Below are 24,079 nucleotides of genomic sequence, written 5' to 3' on the forward strand. Positions count from 1 at the left end.
AGAGAGAGAGAGAGAGAGAGAGAGAGAGAGAGAGAGAGAGAGAGAGAGAGAGAGAGAGAGAGAGAGATGAGAATATGGAAAGTCTTGTACAATCAAAGAGCCCATCCTTCACCCCCACACGCGAAATAAAATCGTATTTGGGTTTTTTTATTAGCCTTGGTAAAAATTTAATGTGATTTTCGAGCAGTTTCTGTGAACAGTCATGTTGATTTTTGTCTAATAACTGAAGAGTAAAACTACTTGTCCGAATCAAGATATAATGCTTCTTCTGCAGTTACTGCGCACGAAAGATGCGCAAAAACTCATTTACTAAACGAAAACGGAATAGTAAATGAACAAAAAAGTATTCAAGTGATTAATAATCAAGTCTCCTGCTCATAAAACGGGCAGATTTGCCAGTAGTATCTCATTTTTGTGCATGCCTTCTAATTGAAAATTCTAATGCTAATGAGGGTCAGCACAGGAAATCTTTGGCACGCAACATATATTTTCATATTTTTCGCGTTTTACGTGAAGTGACATCTTTCACTGATGACACATGTTCTTTTATCCATGCTTGCAGTTGTATTATTTCATTAGTTCTAAGTCTGAGCTGTCATGACAGTTTTCATATATATCATTACCATCAGAATAGTCTGATATGTTCTCTTGTCGCAATAAAATTCTGTATTATTAATATATACCTCACTTGCCTTTTGCTCACTTTCGTTTCTATCCTTGGCTATCATCTCTGCCGCAAGGCTTAGTATTGCCAAATGCCTCGTTTTTTTCCAATTTCTTTTTTCTTGCTCTGTGTATCCCCATTCACTCATTGTCCGTGTAGTTTTAAGCTATTTTTTAGCAATATAAATAAATATGTTTCGAATTAATTCACGATAGGAATTTATGATACGTGCACACATTATAAAACTGAATCAATACAACCGATACTATATCTGGGATATCGGTCCACATATTGTACGGTAAACTGCTACAGCCGCCAAATAAAATTCTATCAAATTCTTGTCCAGTCCCCACGCAGTGTTTTTACAATTAACGAAATACGTCAATATTAGACAATAACTGCGTGGGTAGCTACGCAAACTTCATGCATTCTATCGGGAAATATGCACGAGCGAATTAGCGACTTCTCGGTATCTTTTTTTTTTTCGGACGTAATAGTGACGTTTACATCGCAGGTATCAATTGTTAATTCGGTCGAACAATCTGCAGCGATGAAGCGACAATAACAGCCATACAAATGAGGGTACGAAATAAGATGAAACGACACGGTGCGGCGACGCATACGTCACGACGTATTTAGTCGCACGCGGCGAGAAATCTTGATTGCGCCTCTTCACCGGTGCCGTCTGGACATGTGGTAATAAGAGCCAGACGCGCGCGCGCGCACACATATACACACATGTTCACGTACGCATACATATACACGCGCAACGTAGTCGTACGCTCGCGTACGTGAGTGCGAGCTTCTTCCTATACGCGTGTCCGTTCCGTTGATTTTCAAAAGGTCAATATAGCCTCCGTGCACGGAATATCGTAATTAAGTGTCGTCGGCAATACAACCCGTCGATGGTAACCTGCTGACTTTTTTATAGAATGCGGAGAAAAATATTGGCTCCATCGCTACCATTGTTTGCGTCACACTTGGCGCGATTTCAATTGAATTAGCCGGATCGTGAAACGCTTGTGTACAAGCTACGTGTTTGCGAAAGCTTTCAACGCGATAACACCTAAATTTTTATTTCTTTGTTAGCTTAAGTGACATAAGACAAACAAGCCGAATATTTTATCGTAAACTATCGGCGCCGCTATGCATTCTCTCTCCCTCTCTCTCTCTCTTTCTTTCTTTCTTTCTCTCTCTCTCTCTTTCTCTCTCTCTCTCTCTCTCTCTCTCTCTCTCTTTCTGACGATTGTACGAGATAATAAAAGTACTCTCCCCCTTCGGGGCCATTCAATAATTGCGAACGGCACTTGGCGCAAACTCCTCGCTTCGGTGGGCAAATTTCGCGAAGGGCGAAGCATCTCTCTGGAGGAAAAGACGCGAGGCAAGTCGGTGAATGACTTTTCATTAAAGCTCGATTCATTCCTCATTTTTTTTTCTCTCCTTCCTCGCACTGCGGATGGTCACAGATAAATTACTGAATCTTTGGCACTTCTTTCTCGCCCTCGGGCTCTTCACGGACAATTTAGCTGCGCGGCGTCCTTTCCTCTCCTCGCTCACAGAAGCATGTACTTTCTCTCTTTCTCTCTACGTCGTCTTTCTCCTCTGCCCGATACAAACTTTTAAATAAGACGCTTCTGGGCGAATTGACTTCCTTCCTACGACGACGCCGCTTTGAGGGACTCGGTGCCTCGTCTGGGCGCCCTCCGTTTCTACCCCGACCCACCCTACCTTCCTCTTCTTTGTTCCGTTCTCCCTCAAGGAGACGTCGGCTATCGAGTGCATGTCATCAACATTGTTATTGTGGTATCAATTTCCGCCTGCGATTCCAATTACCCGGACTTCCCGTCGGTGTAAAATTCAGCCCCACGTCTCTCCACGCGAACCCCACTGAGGGAAAGAGAGAAAGAGGGAGGGAGAGAGAGAGAGAGAGAGAGAGAGAGAGAGTCCGGAGACGTGAGCTTGAAACGGAACGAATGTCGGCAAGTTTATGAAAGAAAGAGTGCTGCGCGTCACACTGTTTTAGTTGCTTGTTGTGAATATTTCTCCGTGAAATAGTTCGGGAAATTGACAGTACATTTGTTCTCGTCTCGTCGATGTCGCACTTGTTTTTGGAGACGCGCTTGCATTTCGTGCGTGACACAATTTCCCCGGGCTCTCATGATCGCGTCTTCGCGCACAATTTAATCTTTTTAACTGCAGAGAATAATTTCTTTCCCGGTTATGAATATTCGTCGCCTGATTCCGTTGTCATTTTCCATACAAATTGCACAGAGATACAGTCGCAAACTGCGAGCGAGCGCGGCCGATCCCTTCTAGTATTAATTACAGCGGAATTAATTTACGCAAGGGGCGCTACGTGCTTTTGCGTCATGCAATTTTGTTTCATAAAATATCCGCGCTATTACATGAGAATGTCTTGCCTCGCGAGCAAGGCGATACCGCCACTCGGAATTTCTTAGGATAACATTAGTAACACTTTGAAGTCGACTCAGACACAGAATGTGACTCGAAAGTCACTTGTCTTTCGCTAATTAGGACAGAGTGCTCTGTCATCTTTGCGGCTCCAAAGTGTGTGCGAACTTTAGCTAAAGTACAGAGGAGAGAGCTCGCAAATGTATTTAGTATTTGTCAAACTTGCCTATTAGATATGTTCATGAAACTTTCATGTACACGGCACCTTTACACACAAATAACGAATTTCATGTCGCACGCGCTCTATCTTGATGCCTCCCAAGTGAAAAGAATGACCTCTTCCTAGCTAGTACTACTGACCAAGAATTCTGGTTACATTTTTCCACTCGGGTCTTTACCGCATCTGACAGCGTTAAACGAAAATAACCGGGTATTCTTTCGGCGGTGGAAGAGAGGGAGGGAGGAGCGGGCGGTTAGAAATACATACGACAGCCTAGAGACACACACAGGCGAGCACATGGCTCCGGATAGATCGATTCTTCCTGTTCGGTTATCCGACAGCTTCGGAATTCGGGCCGAGCCCGTGGGACAGCTGAGATGGGATCACGGTGGCTCGCTTTCGGGACGTGGGAGGTGGGACACGAAAGTTTATACGATTTCATGAATCACAAATGAGGGACGAAATGACATTAAACTCGCGGACTTTCGCACGCATAATCAGAGGAACGAGCCTGCGCCAAGGTGTAGCGAGTCGCGCGTTCGCGAGGGCGGCCGCGATATCATCTCCTGCGTAAAAGCGACCCCCTCCTTCCTCTTATAGCGTTATCAGCATTTACGGCCACTGTTTGTCGCTAAATGTACATTGAAACGAATGCGCCATTACCCTCACGCTAATTCAGCCTTATGTTCTTTGTTCCAGGTAAGTTCAGTAATCGTGCTACGGGGAGTACCTTCGAGATCCTCGCTGCTTTAGTCTCCTTAACGTCACACGGGGTGAGTTTCTGCGGCGCGACGTATCGCCGAGTCCTTTTCTGCTCGCATCCGCGGAGATCTCTGTGTAAATACATGAGGAAGCGGCAGATAAGGACCCACTTGCGAAACTTAATTTGGAAGAAACTTTCGGAATGGATGGTATTAAAATTCGAGCTGCGTCTCGGTGTCGCTTTGCATAAAATCGCCGGTAGCGAGATGTTATTTCGCAATTTCATTAAATGGGTCGAAATTCAACGAGGATTGTAACGACGAATTTACGGAATTCCCGCTCCCACCGGGAATCTTCGGAGATATTTCGTACCTACGTGTGCTGTATTTTTCTCTTACTCTCGGTGAATCCTCAGTGAGTAATTTTAGTAAGTTACCGCGTTCGTGCGCGTCACGTAGGTGTAATTTCGGTCAAAGTAACACCCAAAAATGTATCGTAAAATATTTAACGACGTCCTTCTGCGCAAATAACGCGCAGATAGTTCAAAAGATACACTAAAGAGACGGTAAAACAATTTTATACGGCCATTAAAGATCTGAAATAGATAAAAGTGCAGAAGAGTCTAGCTCGCGCGTGCGGACGCCATTTTCTTTTATGTTCCGTATCAGGGTACACGTCAGAGTATATAAGTACATTACAGAATCCCACAATTTGTATCCACGTCATTCTACTTGTATTTTTATTGTTTTCTTACGTCTTGATGACATTTCCGCTCCATTTCGAAGCCGAGCTGTGATGGCGGTCGCTTACAATGACACCTTCCTTGTGTATTATCTTTATTTACGTTCAGAGAGAGTAATCGTTTCCCGTGGAAATGATTCTCTGGTTTTCTCGTCCTCAAATTAAATGTGCTCAGGGCCTGTCAAAATAAACGGAGACGCGGAAGGTTGTTTTTGTTGGCGGCCAGGTGTCATGCTCGGTCTCCGGCGAATAATTTGCGGGAGAGAGCCTAAGCAAATACTTACCGGGTGCCCTGTATTTTCCTATCGCGGATGATTAGCTCGCGCACGATGTCTTCTGCCTTTAGCTCGCGTCATATCGGTCAATGGCTGCTCGCGACTTTAATGCCCGTCGTTGAATGCGTGCGCGACCGACAGTCGATGACCAATCGAATGTCCGTTGCTTCAACTTTTGCTCGATAGCACAATGGATCCATTTAGGCTGCGCTTGGTCGTCGACTCAGAATCGTCGTCCTCCCGCACCCCCGAACCACAGAAATGTTTGCATTTACCAGAGCCAGCCCGTGTGTGTGCGTGCGTGCGTGCGTGTGTGTGTCCCGGTGAAAGCTTTTGGGGTTGTTCGAAGTGTCAACTCGGAATGTGTCCATCTATCGTACGATATACAGCACACAGCCATCAGGACGAGGACCGGTACCGGGACACTTTATCTTCGTATATCCAGAGAGAGAGAGAGAGAGAGAGAGAGAGAGAGAGAGAGGGGAGGGAGAGGGGAACAGAAGTACCGTTAGATAAAAAAACAGTCGTGTCGATAGAAGGCAAATTCGATCTCTCACGACGCCTCTGGAATTTGCGACTCCGATCGGGTTTCTGAAACACTTAGCTTGGTCGTTTACACATCCGCGTAGAACAATAGTCGTTATTAAATGCAACGACTTGAGAACTCCTCCGACATCTACTATTTCTATCTTCTTTTAGCGCATCTTCTTTTTACACAAGCACTCGTAAAACCGCCACTGATAAACATTTTCCGGCTTTAATCTCTTCGGCGGTGATTTAAAATAGCTGCGCGATTTCCCCCAGCCTATTGATCCTGCAACTTTTAACAATACCGTCGTTGTCGTTACGTTGTCGTTGCGCAGCTTCTTCATCATGTATTATACTTGCGCAACGACAACATAACGATAACGACACTGTCGTTAAAAGTTACAGAAGGCTGGGACGCCAACAGGTCAGAGGTTTTTTTAATAAGCATATCTAGATCTGTGTCTCTTTTTATCGCTATATTCTTCGAGAAATTTCGAAACATGAAATACAGAATACACTCTGAGAAAAGATATTTGAAAATTTACCTGTGGGATATGAAGTTTACTTTTGTGAAGTAAAGTTCATTTCTGCGAGCGAACTTTATATCCCACAAATAAACTTTCAGATATCATCTTCTCAGTGTATATCCAATTTGTATTTACTACACGTCGAAAAAAAGAAATACAGTAATTTGAGTAAATCAAAAGGAAAACTGAATATTTTACCACAAAACTCCTCCGGGCATACTTGACTTGTAAAGGATTAAAAACTGATGATAATTAAATGATAGGTGGGAATGAAATGATATATCGTTATCGTTAATCCGACAGAGGAGCCACAAGGGAAGAATCTACCGCAATTTTTCAGCGTCGTTATCGAAACTCAAACAGTACAGGAACTGTATAAAACGTCTTGCGCGCGCACGTAGCGGCAGTCTAGGATGGTATTTTACCCTTCCCAGTCCCGATGTAGCCTAGGTAGCCAGCGCCTGCCGTAAATGCAGTTATTATGTTATCTCAATCCAGCAGGAGGGCGTATCCATATGCAGGAAGCGGTATCGGATGGCTTGAGCTCAGGGCGCGGCGAGAAATACGCGCATTATTTTTCCCGCTCTCATTTTTGTCACGATTTTAACAACCTTCGTTACGGGAGGGGAATTAGTATAATCTGTTGGCCGTCCCTAATTAACGCTTAAAGCGCGCCGCCGCCTTTTTTCCTCGCCTTACGGTTTTTCTCTCTTTCCGTCGTTAATTCTTTCACGGGAGACCGTTAATTTTTATCAACCTCTCCTCCTTCTCCCCCTCCCTCCGCGCCCCACCCAATCCGCCCCCGTCCCTCACGCGGGGGAGAACTTATACTTTCCGCTTTATTCCTAGCGGAGATATACACGGGCAATAATAACTCGGCCGGAGCAATATATATTCTCCCTCGCACCACAGCCACATCGCCCCGTCGGCGCGAGTTCGATAATCGGTATCGCAGTAAAATGCAAGCCGCGGCAGGAGCGCGATCAAAGGGACCTTACAACTAGATAATAATCTTGGTCCCGGTCAGGGTCGCCATTGAAGGTTATTTTGGCGCCCGTAATTCCCTTGTTTTCGCTGTCCCGTCGTTCAATTCGGAGTTTATTGGCCACGCAGAGCGTCATGCAGGGCGGGCGGAAATGTAATACTGGCGCGAGAAAGTGGCATTTGCGCAGCGCGTATTTACACCCAAGATACCGCGCGCGGAAGAAGCGCGTCTCCGCTCGCGGCGCTGGACGTCGTAACGTAGGCGTAACGCTTGCGCGTCCTCCGGCCGGTGCTCGATACGGCTTGAAAATTGCTCGGCGCACCAGGTCGGTAATCGAGATAGCGCGGGGGATCAAAGGGGCTGTATAACTAAATATACATTTGGTCCTCGAGTCAGGGTGTAACGGACAATATTTCGCGGGTGGTGGCGGCGGCGCCAGTGGTGACGGTATTGGTAGCGTTCCCGCCGCGCTCGCTCGCTCGCTCGCTCGCGTGATACCTTCAGCTAGTTGGCCTCGCTCGGGCTCTCTGAGTCCCGGAGTCCGGCACATTAACGGAGATAGTGGCTCCGCTCAAACGTATAATTGCGGGACGAGGCAATTGTGGGACTCTCCCGGGAGAGAACCAGTCTCCTAGCTGCCGCAAATCCGCCCCCGCCCTGCCGCCCAGCAACTTCGAACCCCTTCAGTCCACACGTTTCTCCCGGCGAGCCTCTCTCGATAAGATGTCCCTTCCTCCATTGAGTCGCCTCCGCACGACCGCCTCTATCTTCTCTCTCACGGCAGATAACCGAAACGATGATATTACGTGTCCAATCCCGCGCGTCAGCTCGGTCTCCGCGTCTAGTCGCGATTATCCCTTGTCCTCGTACAGATTTTCGCTCCTTCTTGTGAGACCCCCGTCTCGAAATCCTCCTGTATATCCTCTCTTCCTTCCTCTCGGTCGCGATAGCCCGGTCTTGTGTGTGTGTGGGTGTGCTCAACGACGAATCGTGAGGGTGAAATGACGAACCGCCGCTTTTCAGTCGCAAACGAAATTTCTGTAAACGACAAACAAAAAGCACAACCGCACTTTTTGGTCGATTCGACCTCTGGCTCAAGCGTGGGCTCTGACACAAAAAAGTTGTTCTGGGTAAATAACTGGGAAATATATATATTAACGCGCGATTTCGTTCGTTTCGCGGCGCAATCATCCAGCGTTATTTATCCCTCTGATGCGCGGCGCTCGGTTGCACCTCCATCGACGAATCCGACGCCACCATATTTCGACGAATCTAATATAGCGAAATGTAACTGCGAGCGCTAATACATTGGATGAGCGCTGTTGCACGTCCCGTCGATGGGACATGATTTAATGGCAGCGAAGCTTCGACAGATACCGCGTCCGTACCGCGAAATTCCAGACATATCATCCCAATTTTCTGCGTGCGCGCGGCTAATGACGTATGGCCGTATTCACTTGCAGGCTACGCGTCACTCTGTCACTTTGATCGTGCATAATACGCAGCTAAGTTACGGAGGGACTATATAACTAATTATACACTATTACGCGCCTGATTTCCCCACGGACGAAAAATAGAGGAAATATATTAGAAAGCCTCCGACGAGAGTAATAAGCGCCATTAAGATCCGCCACCCCAAGCGCTCGTTCTCTTTGCTCCTCTCCCTCTCTCTCCGTTCGACTGGCGCGAAAGCCGTGAACGGGGGAGGGGAAGTGCGCAGAGAAGAAAAAAGAAGGTGGAGGAAAGGAAAGAGAGGCAGAGGAACAGCGTGGCGGAAAGAATACGGCGGGAAAATAGCTTGTTCTACCGCCAAGCGGAGGAGAGCAGCTTCGGGTAGCATCATGGATTGCTTATTAATGGCTGTACTTCATCCAATTAGAATAAATTACCGCTACTCCTTTCTGATGCTGCACGTCCCGGCGTCTCGAATGGCCGAGGGGAGAAATTCGATTCATGGAAATACTACCGCGCCGTTCCACCCGATACGTTCGCCGTCATTGTTCCTCTTTCCTCTAACCACCTTCGCCAATCTCACTTAAGCGCGTTAATTCGGAAACAAGTACGTGAATTTATCTAAGATTTCGCGCCACTTGAACTGAACGCTCCTTCGATCGTTCGGCCAGTTCTTTTTCCGTGACTCCGCTGGTGTATACCCGGTGGCAAAGATGAATGGGTTCCTGACGAATAAAGCATTCTCCATATGTCCAATACATCACCCTCGCTACTCCTCCTGGAGTGGAGAAAGAGTGTAGCGTGAATGTTATTAGACATATGGGCAGTGCCTTTCTCACCAGGGGAGACTACGTTAATTGTAGTCGACTTCGCTTTCGGCGTTTTTGGCGTCCCATTATTCACGTTCTCGCAGCGATCCGCGGTCTCGTTTAAGATCGCTGCTTGATTGCAATTTTGACTGTAGCGCCGCGCAGCCGGTTGTCTTATCGGATTTAGCAGGGTCTAGACTTGGGCGAGGGGGTGAAGCGAATACGCTGGTTAGGTGGAAAGTTAAGGTTGGGTCTTTACTTAACCGTAATCGGAAGATATTGCCGGCAGCACTGTACCAAGGGCACTTTACCAGCCGCCTTAAGAAAGCACTAGCTTCGCGAGGCCCGGTAACGCCGGTCCAGACCGTTATTAAAAGAACCCCCTTTATCTCAGCCCCTCTCTCGTTCTCTCTCTTTCTCTTTCTCTCTTTCTTTCTTTCTTCTCTCTGCTCTCTCTCTCTCTCTTTCTTTATCTCCCTTTGCCCTGATGCCGCTTCCAGTCACTCTCGTCGTCCCCTTTGAAGCTACCGCGGCTAAGAGTATTTCTATGTCAACCTTTGTACTTTTTAGCGAGGGACCTACGGCGCCGATGGGTCTACTACGCGCGCCTCCGTAACGTAACGTCGCGAGGTAACGTCCGTTTTGGGGAGCGTCCGCGCACCTTAATGGCGCTTCTTAATTTCTTGAGACGGCACTCCGAAATGGTTACGGACGGGACACACAGCGATGGAAGATTGCAGCAACGTCTCTTCGCGGTAGGGTAACCAACCAACCAACCAACCAACTAAATTTTGCGCGACGTCCCCGATTTCAGAGGCTCTCTCTTTCTCTCTCTCTCTCCCTCTTTATCTCTTGTCTCTAAAGAATTCTTGACGGGACGCTTGTATGTTGATTCATCACATCGTGAAATAAATAATATAAAATTTTATTATTACGTATTGTATATATTTGTGTGATAAAAAATGCACTTTATGTTGATTGCGTGCTTCTATATTCCGTCAACGACTTTTTCTGGATTTTCCTCTAAAAATTTTATCAGTTTAGTTTTAGATTAATATTTGGTATTAAAAATACAATGGAAGACTATATTTTGTTGCACGCTTATTATTGGCTTAATAAACATTTTATTTATGTGATTTGATGTACAAGTGAAAAAAAACCTCGATTTTTTGGCTGTGTCCCGATTTTTCAAAGTCGATATCCCGAAATTGGCTTATTGAAAACTGATTTTTCCGTCCTCTTGGCCGTCTGTCTTTATCTAATTTAAAGAAAAACAAAGACAAATATATGATTTAACTATGGATTATCTTTCAAAGAGGTCAGAAAAATCGATCTCTTGATAAAAGAGTTGGCTGTCTCACTTCGTGGCGATAAATAGCGGAATAACGTGGGCGACGGGCGTTTCACTCTCTGTTTGTCTCTCTCTCTCTCTCTCTCTTTCCTCTCCTCTCCTCTCGTAACTCTGTTTCCTTTTAATTAACAATTCGTCCCCTCGTGGTACGTCTTCGGCACGTACGCGACCGGACTGGCATGGACGATGTTGACGCACAGATAGATGACTAATGGAGTTTTTATAATCCGTTGTTAAGCGTCACCGTCCGCGCTCGTGTGCGCGCGCGTCAAGTCGCATTTTTCACGGTGGACGTTACCGGAAATTTCACGTTTGATCATACCACGTTGACTACCTCCAGAGTGTGAGGCTGGAAAGTTGACACTTCCGGGTCGCACACCCGATGCCCATAAATTCCCGCGACGACGACACTTTTCATCAGGCTCTGATTACTTATTCACGCGCCGACGAACGCGGCGATAGAAGAGAGAGAGAGAGTAAGAGTGAAAGAGAGAGAGAGAGAGAAAGAGAGAAGTGGACGACGTATGAGTGTGTGCACGACTTGCCTACTCTCCCCCAACCCTGCGCTGCCACTGTGATTGATAATAATGCAAGTCCGACGTCGCGACGCGCCGAGCGCCGATATTACTGAAGCATTATTTACGGGAGTGAAATGAAATTTTTCGATCCCCCGCGTGGAATGAGAATTATAATAGGAAGCGTGTTGCTGATAAACCGGCGAGCTGTGCACTCATACATATAACAGGCAAACTCGTTATGTCCATGAGAAGTTCAAAGTTCAAATCATCATCGAGAGCTATCGGGAACGGATCTGTCGACCTGTCGCACACCGATTAATGTTGATATTCGATTAATGTTGTTTGTGGGTCAACCACCGCTAGAAAGAGAGAGAGAGAGAGAGAGAGAGAGAGAGAGAGAGAGAGAGAGAGAGAGAGAGAGAAAGAGAGAGAATAAGAGAAGGGGTGAATGCTTCGCGTCCATTTTCCTTTTTTTTTTTAAACATCCCAGAATCTTCGACTTATGAAGAACGCTTCCACGCCGGCGCGAATTCTGATTTAGAAATTCATATCTCTGTAAATCCAGCGCAATTATTAATTACGCCGTCGGTTTGGACGTGTCGAGCGGATTAAATCGTCCCGCCGTGCGTTAATGCCCTTCGACTTGGTCGCCGTCGAAACACGAGCGGCTGCGCACTTTAATCTATCCAAGGGTCGTTAGATATGGACTATCCCAAATAAATCCGTAAAACGACGACGAGCACTCACGAGAGCGCTCGGGCCCCGACGGGCTCGTATTTTCCCCGCAGATGCCTCATTCGCAAAGTTCGCGTGGTTGCATCTCGGCGTTCGAGGTGGCTGGCGGCGGCGCCTTACGAGTACGCGCGTGTATGACGCCAAGACCTTATCCCGCCGTTTCCTGCGGAATAGCGGCGGATACATCACACGTAGAACGAAAGCCCCTTGTTGTCGCCCGTTTCAACCCTCCCCCTCCCCCTTATCCCTGTCCCTTTCGCCTCCGTGTCGCTGTCATTGTTCCTTCGGGGAACACGCGACGCAACACCGTTCTAGGCTGGCGACCACCCCCGTGCACGCCTGTTTCTTCGTCGTCGTCGACCTCACCTCCACCTGACGCTGTCCCTCTTGCTGCTGCTGCTGCTGCTCCTCCTCCTACGCCGCCCTCCTCATCTGCCAGCGCGCGCGTCCCGCTCTCTCGTCCCTGAAATAGCAGGCTACACAACTATCATATTCCCCCTTATTTTTTGCGACGCTGTCATGCGGCGCCATACATTTTGACGTCCGTATTCCCTATTCCCCCTGTGCCTACAACATGCGATGAGACACGCCGCGTGTGTCAAGCTCGCAGGTTCAGCGCGTCCAAGCGTCATTCCCACGAGTTATTGCCGGGCACATTTTTAAAAAATGTCTAACATTGTGCACCTTCTTCGAAAAATATACGTCCTGTCAAACCCTCTGTACGATCTACGTGCATTTTGTAAATTAAGAGGAGCCGTCCCTATCAGGGGGAGACAGAAGTCGTAAATGCGGACTGCACCGGAAGCGTTGAGTACGTCAATTTCTATCGTTACATCCGCTCCTCTCTCTCTCTCGCTTCGGGGGGAAATTTCTACGAGAAATATGAAATATTTATCACATGACTCCTATTCTTTTGAAAGATCTTCCTACCGCACAGGGAAGTTTCTCAGCTTTGCGTCACATTTTATATGACAAAAGATAATGATTCCACGCAGTTTTTTTTCTCCTTTCTCTTCTTCTCTCATTTCTTCCTTCCCTCATCGCGACTCGATTCGGCGCGCTGGAGAAGAGAGCGCCGTGAGTCTGGCAGCAGAAAAGAACGGATTGGAGGTGCGTCCGCGGGTGAACAGCGAAGAAAAAGGAAGAAGGGACAGAGATAGTTAGGGGGTTGTTTGTCTCTGCTTCCGTCTACACGGCTTCGGCTACGCCATTGAATCAAGTCGAACGGAGCCGCGGGCTGTTGTGTAAACTCCGGCCTTGATTGAAAAGCTCCGCACTCAAATATTGGATGATAAATCAGAGAGTCCAGAGTTCCGGGGTATCCGGATTGTGTGCCTTTCGCGAATGCTCATATAGGCGTATCCGTCCGTGATTAGCGTACAAATACCTCGAATAGTCGAAAGGCAACGATCAGGATGTTCCGAAGCTAATTGCGCGGCAAATAGTACACCGCCCGCCATTTGCGGCGATAGTTCTGCACGAGCCTCGAGCGTCGCGTCGCGTCGCGTCGCGTCGCGCCGCGCCGCACGGCGCGGCGTTCACTGAATTATTCATAAGCATCGTCTCACGCGCGATCGTTATATCTTACGACCTCAACTCCTATCATTACGCATTGGACGGTAGGAATCGAATTAGCTCAGCGAGTCTGATCTCGGCTGTGGCTTGTTCCAGGACCTCGGCTTTGCTGCCGGCTTGGAGATTTCGCCCGGCAGAAACGAACTCCTGCGCGCCAAGCAAATCGGTATATCGGAGCATATCGGATGTAAATCGGCAGGCAATGGCATTGACGTGATATCCGCCACCCTCACGTCTCATGCATCGTTCACTGCATGACTTCCGACCGCCGTGTTCTCCCTTATACGCCTTTGCCAACACGCCGCGCATTCTCTATGCTGTCTCTCACTCTCCAGCTTCCTCTCTCTCTCTCTCTTTTTCTCTCTCGTTCTAGCTCTTTCTGCCTACCTATCTCCCTCTCCGTCTGTCTCTCCCTTTACTTCCTTTCCGACGTCTTTCTTCCTCTCTTTCCCTCCCGTTTCCTCGCATGCTGCTCGCGCAACCGAGGCACACCTACGCGAGCGCTTTCCCGCGCACCACCCCCGTCGGCAGCGGGGCCATCGAGACCGGGGGACAGGTACGGGACGGGAGGAGACGAGGGTTGTGTGTGCCATAGTAGTCTCTCGTCTCCTATTTCCCGGCAATTCCACGTCGTTCACAAATTATCCCCTTCGCGCGCACGCCGTACGAAAGTGGCGTAGCTCGCCGACACCGTCGTCGCCGACGCCGCCCCTACGGGAAAGGGTGACGGTCCCGAGAATGGCGACGGTGCCGGCTCATATTTAGCCATCGTATAAATCCGGCTCCGGCTTCAAGGAGAGGTTTAATTTTACACGGAGGTTGCAGAGGCCTTGTATGTCGAGGTAACGTGCAGGAGGAGAGTTCCGTGGAGCGAGCAATGCGCTGGCTCGCCGACACACCGACCCGACGATCCACCTTTATATGCCGGCCGACCAACCGGAGAATTCCGATTTTAATCGCACAATAAATTCCCCTTATCGCGATTCCGCGTGTGTGACAAATTAGTGTATCTGCAGTTTATATTCCTCGCTTAAATTAACCGTTCTCCGGTGTCTCGGCGTTATGCCGATTTACGATCTCTCGTGCTGATACCAATTCGCGTTAATGCGATTCCTGTGGACAACAAAATCTATCTATTACCACGCTTATCTTCGCGTCCTCTCGTGATATTCAGAATGAGTCGCCTAACGTTAGATTCTAAAACATTTTTGTTGTTTTTTATATTAGAAAAAAATGTGTAAAGTACAAATTACATGGTTGAAAGAGATGAAGGGATAAAGGACTGTATGGTCAATCTCCCAGTGCTCTCAATCATACAACTTATTCTTTACACATTTTCCTAATGTAGAAAATAGCAGAGCTATTTTAGAATTCAACGTATAGATGTGGCTCACTCTGTATTCTAACTGGAAATTTATCTATGATTTATGATCCTGCTCAGGTGGATTCTAATCAAATGCCTAGTTTATGTAAGATGTTATATTAATTATCTTAATTATTAATAAAATCCCAACAATTAACTATTATAATCCGAAAAGCCATTATAGTGGTATTTTTTTACCAACCTATCTTTTGACATGTACGAAAAAGTTTTAGTTAGAAGATTATAAAAGTCACCGAGAAAGACGTCTGGATCGTAAAGTTTAGTGATCACTATTAATAAGGCACTAATTGTCACATTATGTTATATAACTTATCAAGGTAACATAACATAAAAATATATATATAAAATATATAGAGTGAGTCATTTTAATCTTAACAGTGGAATATCTTGAAAACGAAACAAGTGATAAAAAAGTTGTTCAGACTATAATCATATGGTTTAGAGGGGGACGTAAAACGGTGACATTGCTTTGACATTGAGTAGTCGTTTGAAGGGCATGTGACGGTCATCTTCAATTTCTTAAATAGAAGTTCCCATTTTTTATTGCATTTTTAGATTGATCTAATCCAAATAAACATCTCTCGTATTTTGATGATTTTTTGTAAAATCAATAGTTTCCGAGATATTTGGGTCAGAAGAACAAAAATGGTACAATCGATTTCTGTGTAAACCGCTCCTGGAGCTATCCAGGATCAACGACGTGGACGTGGCGGTAATCTGATCTCTTCGGGGTTCCCAAACAAGTACCCCAAACGTGAGAGGCAAAGGGACTCACGGAAATCAAGCACCTCAAACGTGAGAATATATTTACTGTATATGTACAAAAATATAATTTCATTTTTAGCAGAATCCTCTTGAGATTCTTCTAAAACATAAAGGAAAATATTCCAAGTGCAATATTATTCTTCTTCATTAGAAGAGAAATATTTTTTCGACCAAATTTTTTGCTTATAATGTTGGATTACAGAAAATAGTACCTTGCAATTGAAGTTCTTTCTTTTGGACATTGTTTTCTCTTTTATTTTAGAAGAATATCTCTCTCTCCTCTTAAGAAAGTAACACAAGAGGATTAAAAAGCGAGATTATATTTCTTGGGGTTTGCAAACCAGATAACTAATTGGAATCAGGTTAATCTCTTTCAGAATCATGAGGTAAATTTCTAGTTGAGATATTAACTAACGAGCAGAGAAGGAGCCTATTCGCTATACAAAGGGCTTGATATTATACACAACAAGCCCTAATAATATAGTTGGCTATGCGTATGCAAGAGCAAAGACATGCAAGAAGCTTGTAACGCGGCAAATTACTCGAGCAGTGCACGCTAGGACGACGGAAGTTTACATGTACTAATTTCGTCGTGCCCGGTAATACCTCGATAGTCGCTCAAATGTCCTCCGAGGAATGCGAGCTGCGCGAGGAAGATAATGAAATGAAATACGCTAGAAATATTTAATAAATTTCCGCAGCTTCCGAGATGTTCCTCCGTGGCATCCCGTCCTTAGCGAATTCTCCTTCGGGTATTCCGCACGCAGATTAGAGCCGCTCTCCTTCTCCTTCCCGACAGTCCCTTCGTCTCCGTCCTGATTCTATGTTCCGAGTTCCGCTCTACCTTTAAGAATGCACGTACTTCCGTACTTCTCGGATACTTCTCGTTGAATTTGACGAGTACGGAAACTTCCGTTCTCCCGTGTGAGTCGAGTGCACAATTACAGATCTGACGTCACGACGTCTCCGTGTGCAGCCACGCGATATCTCGATGATGCTCGCGATTAATCCGCGAGTCACCGTCCCGTTTGATGGAAACGTCCGCCTCGACAGAGCGTATTTCGTCTGTCCCCTTTCTCCCGACAGATCGTCCATCCAGGGACGAGAAGCTTCATTAGATCCGAGCGCCCGGAGATATATCGCCGGATGGTCCGCGAAGTCGCGAGATGCCCTTCGCGCGACCCGGAAAATGCGGTTGCATACATATGCAGCACGAGCCGTGATATCCGCGCGCTTTTACAACCCGGAGAACTTTTACATACGTGTATAATTCCACGCTCGAATCGCGCCGCGCATGGTATCGTGCCAATCCACCCGCGGTTCCCGCTGTAATCCTTGATCGTTTGACCGGGGCATCCGCTATTTTCGCCGATAAAACGTGCACGCGGCAGCTTTCGCACGAAACCGTAGTTTCATCGTCGACATCAGCAGCGACATGCGGATCGCAAGGGAGGAAGCAAATAATTTCGTTGGGACTTTCGGCGAATTCCTCGCGCGATCTACTCTCAACAAGGACCTTCTATGGTGCTGGCCGAACGGGACTTGTCATAATCCGACTAGAAATTTTTTTCATGGTCCTGGCTAAGTGTGATCCTAATTTTATCTTATTTAAATTATCTGATTAGGTTAGGTTAGATTAAGTTCTGATAAGAACACTGAGGAAAAATGTTTGGTATTTGTAACTATATATATATATATATATATATGATCACATAGATAAATAATTACTACAACTTATGGTTAAAAAATCTTCTTTGTTTATTAAATTCTACTGTAATGTTAGTAATAATCATCTTATATGCATACATGTTATTACTACACTGGAAAAGGATTTGTTAATAACCCCATCAAAGCTGGACAATAGTTACCAGATGAAATAATTGATGAAATAATTTCAACTATATATAAAAACGTATAGATAAATACATAATCATATAATTTATTAAATATTAACACATACTTGTCAAGTCATAGTATTTGTTACCAAATCTTAGCGACTATTACTAATTTACTTTGTGACGCATATCATCAAACAATCTGTTAAATGGTCATATTGTTTAGCGATACTTATTACTTTATGTGATAAATAAACAAAATAATCAAATATTTTGATAATAGCTAAATTATATTTCGTAATTATTACCAAATGATTTTATATTATTTGCCAAATAATTTAATTGATTCAAATAAATGAAGAATTTGTTTTATTTTATAATTGTTGCTAGGGAATTGGTAGCTGTTACTGTTTGATATTAATTATTAAATATTACACTGAAACGCTTATTTAAATGCATTTGTTAACATTTACAAGACATCTTTTTCATTTTGCTACTATTTTGCTATAAGAAATATGTAGGTAGAGCCAAACTATAATTTTACTTGGATGAGCTATTTCTTTTTCTCAATGTAGGACGTGCCAATCAGAACCTTATCAATAATAAGAATTACTAATAATTAGGACCTTATTAATAGAGACGTGCGAACTATTCGGCTTTGAATACAAATCCTTACTGTTTGAATCCGAACTGTTCAAATCAAATTGCGAAAACTTAAGTAAGAGCTCGCATATTGTGTGTGGCGATCTTGAGAAGTCATAATTGCTCACTAATAAGAGTAAGAATTAATAAGCTATATTTGAGCCTTCCTACTTGCCAGTCTTAAGTCTTAAAAGAAATCAATCAATTCAAAATTAAATAATTAGGAAGAGATAAAATGGAATTCTAATATTAATAATTAAGACTCAGAATAGCTGAAGGATTGATTCTGCATGTTGCTACAAGTGTGGAAAAAATTCAGCGCATGTTATCACACGTGACTTAAAGTCATCCGCGCTAATAGAACTGACTCCTACAGATTATGGTACTAATTATGTTGTGACTTTCAAGTTAAACAATTTGATTCTATTCTGCATAGGAATTCCTTGATTCGCCCATCTCTACTTGTTACTAATCAGGACTCGGTAACGTTACCAAACTAGATGACTGATTGGTATCGCGCAAGCCGCGTGCTAACTAGGGAAAACGCGCGACACTCAGGACCGACTTCTCGCCGTCGTTTCCTTCTTCCGCATCAGCACGCTGCACTCAATCCGAGCGTAACGTCGCGTAAGCGCTTTTACGATCACGTTCGAGTTACGATAGCGAGCGTGACGCCGCGAGCCCCCGTGGAGCGAAGAGCGGCCGACGACGACCGCCTAGTTCGATTCCATCGAGTCGAAATTTATCGACGGAAAACAACGCCCCGCTACCGGGCCGCTCCGCCGAGCTTTCTTTCGTTCTTTCCGCCCCTCCGGAAATAGGTATTTCATCGGTGTTCAAATTGACTGCGAGGTCGTCAAAGTTACGGCCGGTTCTCTCCCATCCTTTCGCGAAGTCTGCCTTCGCCGCGACGACGGTCTTCGTCTTCCGATCCTCTCTTGGTGGGCCTTCTCGTAGCCTCACCGGTCGATTAACGCCGCACCGCAGCGATATCGTGAATTATAAAGGAATCGATATCGCGCCACGGCAAATGCTGACCAATAAGCACCATCCATCGCGTCGATCGATTTTTATCTTACCTCGCCTCTTTCTCTCTCTCTCCCTCTCTCGTCATATATTCGAGCGCTTCGCGTTTTAACCGTCCTTACGTTTCCCCCCGAGCGTCTAAATAAGAACAATCGGTATATGGGCCACGTGTACACGGGATGTTCTCCGTTCGCTCAAGAGCTCTCGTGTTCCCTTTCAACGATAAGCTCCTTCTTCTTTCCGGATGGCAATAATTAAAGAGCAATGAAAGTCGTCGCGATGGCGTTTCAGTCCGGAGGACCTTTTGTGTCTATCCACGTTCAGGAATTAATTAGAACCTGCAAAAGCGTGAGTCTCGCCGCTACCTCTCAGGGTCATTTAAAAATACAATCGCCGCAAGGGACTTGAGAACGACGTATCTTCTCCCGTGCAAAACAGAAAGAAAGAGAGAGAGAGAGAGAGAGAGAGAGAGAGAGAGAGAAGAAGAAGAAGGAAGAGAGAGATCGCTTTCACTCTCTCTTTCTCTTTCGCTCTTTCACTCACATTTTTTCGCTCGTGTCCTCACGTAGGTTCCGAGAAGAGAGAGATGCTGGTCTTCGTCATCGAGGGTTCTCTCGCCGGTGAAGTTCCCTCTTACCGGTAATGTCAGGGGGTACCCCGTCCCGTACATCGCGTGCAAAGCTCACACGCGCGAGCGCGCACACACACACATGTATACACACACATACGTGTGTAGGAACCTGTGCGCAACATTCGTGCGACGCAGACCGTCGACGTAGCAAACGGCTTCGCTACGTTGGCTTGCATTTGCATATGAAAACCAGGAAGTCTCGAGGCTTGCCTCTTACTCGCGAAGGCGAAGAACGGGGTTAGGTCGTGTGCCGGGTACTGGGACGAGTCGAGTGGAGCAACCCCCGGCGGAGTAGCGGAGAGCGCACTACCACCGTGTCGGCGACAGAAGCTGCAACGACGTAGGGTGCTCTCGCATCGGCCGTCTTAAATATTCAATGGCGTCACGTTCTCGACTCGGCATGCAGATTAGCAGCGGCGAATCACATGTTTCCGCGCCAGTCTTGATTTTGTATCCAGCTCTGCGTTCCTTCATTCTCCTCTCTCTCTCTCTCTCTCTCTTTCCCAACCCTGTTCTCTCTCTCGCCTCCCACCTCTTTCTCTCTCCCTCTTTTTCGCGCGCGCTTGCATGCTTTCTATTTGCCTATCTTGCGTTTTAGTTTTCACTCAAACGTTCATCAGTGTCTCTAACAGAACTTCCTGATCTTTCCGGATACAAGCCGAGCATAAGAATTTCTTACTGTGAAACTCGATAGCGACTACGACATCCTTGTGTTGATTATAATTATATTTGCCATGTTCGAAGCATGATATACTTCATATTAATGAAGCATATTTAGTCTTAAATATACTGGGCATTTTAGAAACGCTGACTTGCAAATTGATGACAGCCCGAGTCTATGAGTCAACTTTAAGTTAACCAAACGAGTAGTGGTTAAAATTAAGATCGGGCCTCTCCGCGCACTCTGTGCGAGACATACACGTGGAGCAGGGAGAAGGGATGGGAAAAAACAGGGTTGAGTTGGCGCGTGGGAAATAACCTTCGTACAATATGTACACGATAGCAGAGGCGGAATAATTGCGCGCCTTTAAAGTTTGTATGTCGCGCAGTACTAAGCAACCTCTCGCGTCATAATGCAATCCGGAAAGCTTTGTGCAAATGGTTGCCGCGGAGGTAAAGCACGAGAGGCCGCTGACAGACGAGCGGAGGGAAACACGTAGAAGAAAGGAAAGAGCGGAAAGGCGAAGTTACTTTATGTTTCTTAAGTTTCCTTTTAGCCACGGCAGACCTAAGTTGACTGTTCGGTCCCGTAAGGTTACTCCATATAAATGCAAAGGGATCCACGGCTCTTTCGTGTTGTTAACGTAGCTCTTCCACCCCCGTCCTCCCACATTCGCCGCCACTACAGCACCCCCTTTTCTTCGTCGTCGTCGTCGTCGTCGTCGTCGCCGTCGTCGTTCTCTTTCCATCGTTCTCGTCATTGCTGCGTTAGGAGAACGGATATCAAGCGAGTCGAAGCCAGAAGCCCATTAAAATCCGCAAAAGCGACCGGTTTGCGAAGCGAAGCTGAAAAAAAATTCCACGTTTCTTTGTGCCAAATCGCTGTGAAAGGGAACGAGCGAAGTTCTTAACTCTCCAAGTTTTATACTCACTTTCATTCCACATCCGCCTTTATTAAAACAAAGATCGCGACCAACTTCTCAACGGACGACATATCTGCGAGCTTTGGGGACGGAATTGCGAAACAAGAGACGAGAAAGGCCGGGCGTGTATGATATTCTCTCGCGCGCGCGCGCGAATTACATCGCGAATTATGTCGGCCGCTGTCGTCGTCCCATTTATTATCTCCTTATCCGCGATTCTTTCTTTTCAATCCGGCGAATTCGCGTGTCGCCGATATTAGATGATAAATTCGTTAACCGCGCGAGAGTCGGTTGAGAAGCTCAGCACGCAAATAGATTTCTTTCAATTACGCAATCCTCCCGCCTCCTAATCCCGCCTCAAAGAGCTAAATTCCGATTTCGTCTGCAATCGTCCTCCCCGGCGGCTTACCAGGACAACCTTTCTGTCTCCCGTGATTCTTCCTGCGTTGCCTCAGCCGCCACTTCCGGCGACTGTTATTTTTCGTTTTCTCGCCACGAAGATCTTTAGTTTTAATTACCGCGCAGGCCTGACGTTTATTGCTACTTCTTGCGGCGTTCTCGCGCCGAGCGCGAGGGATGAGCTCGAGGGTGAGTTTCGGCGCGCCGTTAGGGGCGCTGGCAGTGCATAAACCTTAGGGCTGCTCGAAATTGTTCGGAGATGAATTCCCAAAAGTAGACAAGACCCCAAACTTCCATCGGGGAAGACCGTGAGGATCCGCGAAAGAGATGAATTACCTCGTGAAATTATAACGCGCGGGATATCCGGCAGTCTCCCTCCCTGCCCCGCCGTCGCTACGCGACGATGATGATCCTACGCGAGAAACCGATGTCGAATCTGTGCGTCTCTCGCGGCATCACATTCACGCCGCGGCCGTCGATCAGCCTTTTCCGTTTTCACCTTGCCACCTCGCCGCTGCTGAATAAGTGATGCGAACGGTGCCATATATTTTCACTGCATTGCCGCGGCCAGTGCCCGGCCCGGCAGTGCTCGATACATCGTGCTCGCTGGCCATAATTGGCTCGCCCTGCAATAAAGTTCCGTACTAGGGCAGCTTAGGTATCTCACGGACGACCCGACCGTGATATAGCGGCGATAACCCTCGATGCCTCCTTCTCGCACGGGATCCTTTGCTAGGGTCCTTCTCACCCACTTACTGTGATTTACTTCCCGGACGCGCAAAACGTGAGACTGCTAACAGACGGTATTTCAGGGCGAACCGGTATCGAAGGAGACGGCTTTTCCCATTTCGTTATCCTGCATGGGTCAGACGGGATCTCCTGCATTAGAAATCCGCCACTACAATATCTCGGCGCTAAAGCGTCGACGTTGATGCATGCCGTTATACAGAACGTTATCATCGCGTTGGTAACGCGTTCTCCCGCTTGCCCTTTCCCTTCCTTTTCATCCTTTTCTTCTTTTTCCCCTCCCTTTCTCTCTCTCTCTCTTTCTCCACTGCATAGTTTCGAAAACATAATACGCCCGCGCGCGCGTATCTATCTTCACCTGGAAGCATTCGTTAGCGGCAACTTCGGTTGCGCGGTTGTTGGCCGCGCGTAGAAAGTAACGCACCGTATTTACCAAAAGCGCGGCCGAGCTCGGCGCGAAGTAATAAAAATCCCGGAACAACAGATTACCCTTTCGTACCCGCAACAACTAATCACGGCTTAGCGCTCGTGTAGGAGCAGCTAACTACTAGTTTCGCGCCGCACCTTCTCTCTCTCTCTCTCTCTCTCTCCCCCCCTTCCTTCCTCCCGCGGCACCCTTGTCTGCCCGTCTTCCTTCTCTGACGTCTCACCCTTCGAGACGCGCGCGCCTTACGCCTTACGCCTCGGATGATGAATGAGGGATTATTTCCAACGCGGCCGCGCCCGCACTCGCGCGCGGCGAGAAGTTTGCGATAAATTTAAAGTTTCTTTAAAACAATAAGTTTGCGCGCGCGCGTTCGCGCGGGCGCGAACGAAGGAACGAGTGAACGAACGAGTGAACGAACGAACGAACGAACGAACGAACGAACAAGCGAGCGAGTCGATACGGGGAACCGTCATCTTTCATAATCGATTATTAACGAACGCGGTACCGCGCTGAAAGAAGGAAAGTTTTCTCCTCACGAGGCCGGCTACTGTGTATACATAAATGAACATTGCGCCGCCGGCGGTGATGGACGAGCACCAGGTGCGGCCAGGCCCGTACTTAAGTCTCGTTCGATTAATCGATTGCATCCAGAAATAGATGCCGGCGCGGAAGGCAAAGTGTAATGATAGTAATGCCGTCGGCGCTTCGCGCACGAGTTTCATATTTTGTCGCTCGTGACTTTTCCGCATGTCACGAGCCAAACACGTGTAACTCGGCGTGATTTCTTCCAGGCGCACTGCGATATGTCGTGTACTTCATGTTCTGTCTCGTCTATAAAGACGCACGTCTGTGTAACATCATCGAAGACTGCGTCTCTCACTCCACAAAGGGCGCCAGTTACTTTCAGCGATGCGACTTTGACGGGTTTATTCGTGTGTTACGAAACGATCGCTAAAGAACATAGGTTCGTGCACCGATCATCCGGTCCTCTTTCTATCCGACTAGAAATTTATCCCTCCTCTGATCAGGTTCATCACAGTTAGTTATTTGGTTTGTATAAGCTAATGTCGTCGAGTCCATATATATATATATATATATATATATATATATATATATATATATATATATATATATATATATATATAA

General features: G+C 46.6%; 1 protein-coding gene across 7 annotated transcripts in view; it reads left to right on the plus strand.

Moving 5' to 3' along the window:
* The window catches only part of LOC116842353 (CUGBP Elav-like family member 4), a 605,467-nt gene that overhangs the window by 274,600 nt on the left and 306,788 nt on the right, over positions 1-24,079 (plus strand). For 2 of the 7 annotated variants that reach the window (XM_032811447.1, XM_032811446.1), the window contains one exon: positions 3,996-4,069. The exons of the other annotated variants lie outside the window; for them this stretch is intronic. In XM_032811447.1, coding sequence (XP_032667338.1) covers positions 3,996-4,069 — 74 coding nt within the window. The remainder of the gene's footprint in view (positions 1-3,995; positions 4,070-24,079) is intronic. 7 annotated transcript variants of the gene reach the window in all.

This window comes from Odontomachus brunneus, unplaced genomic scaffold, assembly GCF_010583005.1.
Source record: "Odontomachus brunneus isolate Ranch 3 - 2012 unplaced genomic scaffold, Obru_v1 Obru_scaffold_024, whole genome shotgun sequence".
NCBI lineage: Eukaryota > Metazoa > Arthropoda > Insecta > Hymenoptera > Formicidae > Odontomachus > Odontomachus brunneus.